This window comes from Capsicum annuum, unplaced genomic scaffold, assembly GCF_002878395.1.
Source record: "Capsicum annuum cultivar UCD-10X-F1 unplaced genomic scaffold, UCD10Xv1.1 ctg33448, whole genome shotgun sequence".
NCBI classification, from domain to species: Eukaryota; Viridiplantae; Streptophyta; class Magnoliopsida; order Solanales; family Solanaceae; genus Capsicum; species Capsicum annuum.
In genome coordinates, this window is record NW_025840224.1 from 1,769 (window position 1) to 3,583 (window position 1,815).

The following is a 1,815-nucleotide window of genomic DNA, read 5'->3' on the forward strand; positions in this document are numbered from 1 at the left end:
TTCATTTTCATAAAACTTTTCAAATCGATCAGATGTGTACTTAGTACCATTATCTGATCTAAGCGTTTGCATCCTGCAACCACTTTGATTTTGTACCAAAGCTTTGAATTTCTATAATACTTCAGGTACTTTAGATTTGAATCTAAGAAAATAAATCCAACACATTCTTGTCATATCATCAATAAATGTTATAAAATATTTACTTCCGTTAAGAGAAGCAGTTTTATGTGGTCCACACAAATCAGTATGGACTAACTGAAGCTTCTCCGATGCTTTCCAGGCTGCCTTGGCAAAAGGCATCCTGCTTTGCTTTCCAAATTGATATGTGTTGCAGGTTGTGCATTTTTCCTCCATGGATGGTAGTCCTAGAACCATATCTTTCTTCACCATGTGCAAGAGTGCATTGTGATGAAAATGAACGATTCTCTTATGCCATACATCTGCTGTCATCTCTTGGCTCGAATAGGTAGCGGACTTTCCTTCCATTGGATCAAACGAAAAACTTTTTCCTCTCATCTTAACTTGGCAGATTTCTTAACCTTTTGGATCAAATATCACACATTTCTTGTCCCCAAAATTAAGCTTAAAACCATTCTCCAAAAGTTGTCCTACGGTCAATAAATTTTGATCAAGTTCTGGAACAAAAAGTACATCTGAAATTAACTTTGTACCTGAGCGGCTTTCAATAGCTACTATTCCTTTTCCTTTGGCAGAAAGATAATCACCCTTACCGATTCTGACTTTAGAGATTGCAGACTTGTCTATATATTTGAAAATCTCCTCATCATGAGTCATATGATTTGTACAACCACTATCAATTAGCCAGGACTCGCTTGAGATGTTGTTTGTAAAACACGATGCGTCAAAAAGTTGATCTTTTTCCTGTTCATTAACAACTCGAGCCTCTGCATCTTGATAGTGAGTTTTGTTTTTACAAATGATCGCTTCATGACCAAGATGATTGTACTTAGTGCACTTAGCATCAGGCCTCTTCCAACACTTGAAAGGTGCATGTCCGAGCTTGCCGCAATGCTTACAAGGAGAGTATTTTCCTTTGAAATCACTTGTTTTGTTTTTGTTGTTGTGAGCTGCACCTTCTTCATTGGTTGGTTGGTTATTCTTATTTTTCTTCTTCTTCTTAGAACATCCATCATCATGATGCTTGGATGGTAAGGCACCTTCAATAGCTCCTCCTTGTCTCATAACACGCTGTTGCTCTTGCGCTTTAAAAACACTTAAGAGCTCTGCAAGTGTAATCTTGGACAAGTCCTTAGTATTTTCTAAGGTTGTTATGGTAGCCTCAAATCTTTCAGGTGCCGTTACTCTTTTATGGTTTCACTTTTTTTCATCTTTTGCAGCTCAAACTCATGTACCAGATTCAACACTTGCATACCTCGAATCCTTTCATCTCCTTCATACTCAGTGTTGAGATAATTCCATACCTCTTTCGCTGATTTCAGAGACATGATACGAGTGAAGATATTAGATGAAACTGTAGTAAATACGCATGCCAGTGCCTTTGATTTCCTGGTTTTCCTCTCCTTGTGAGTTTTAATCTGTGCCACCATGGGATTCTCAGGCAAGGGAGCTATCTCGTATTCATCTTCAACAACTTCCCATAGATCCAAAGCTTGCAGATATATCCGCATTCTTACTGCCCAAATTTGATAACTTTCTCCATCAAAAGTTGGTGGTGTCATTGAAGAAAAATTTGTTTCTCCGTTCATGGTTTCCACTGGATCAGATTGATGCAAACACTCACAAGTCCCTTAAGATTCAAGCTTTGATACCAATTGTTGGTTTAAAACCGTTAAA

General features: G+C 37.9%; 1 protein-coding gene across 1 annotated transcript; it reads right to left on the reverse strand.

Moving 5' to 3' along the window:
• Positions 1 to 534: 534 nt before the first annotated feature.
• On the reverse strand, positions 535 to 1,727 carry LOC124891286. The gene is made up of 2 exons (XM_047403072.1): positions 1,394 to 1,727; positions 535 to 1,244 (listed from the first exon to the last, which is right to left on the reverse strand). The coding sequence occupies exons 1-2, from the start codon at positions 1,725 to 1,727 to the stop codon at positions 535 to 537; spliced, it is 1,044 nt and encodes a 347-aa protein (XP_047259028.1).
• Positions 1,728 to 1,815: the final 88 nt, after the last annotated feature.

Bases quoted from the DNA above. Each gene is read 5' to 3' on its own strand.
- LOC124891286 (XM_047403072.1), bottom strand. From the start codon at position 1,727: ATGAACGGAGAAACAAATTTTTCTTCAATGACACCACCAACTTTTGAT. The intron at 1,245-1,393 runs GTATGCAAGTGT...TTACACTTGCAG, and splicing joins AGGAGATGAAAGGATTCGAG to AGCTCTTAAGTGTTTTTAAA.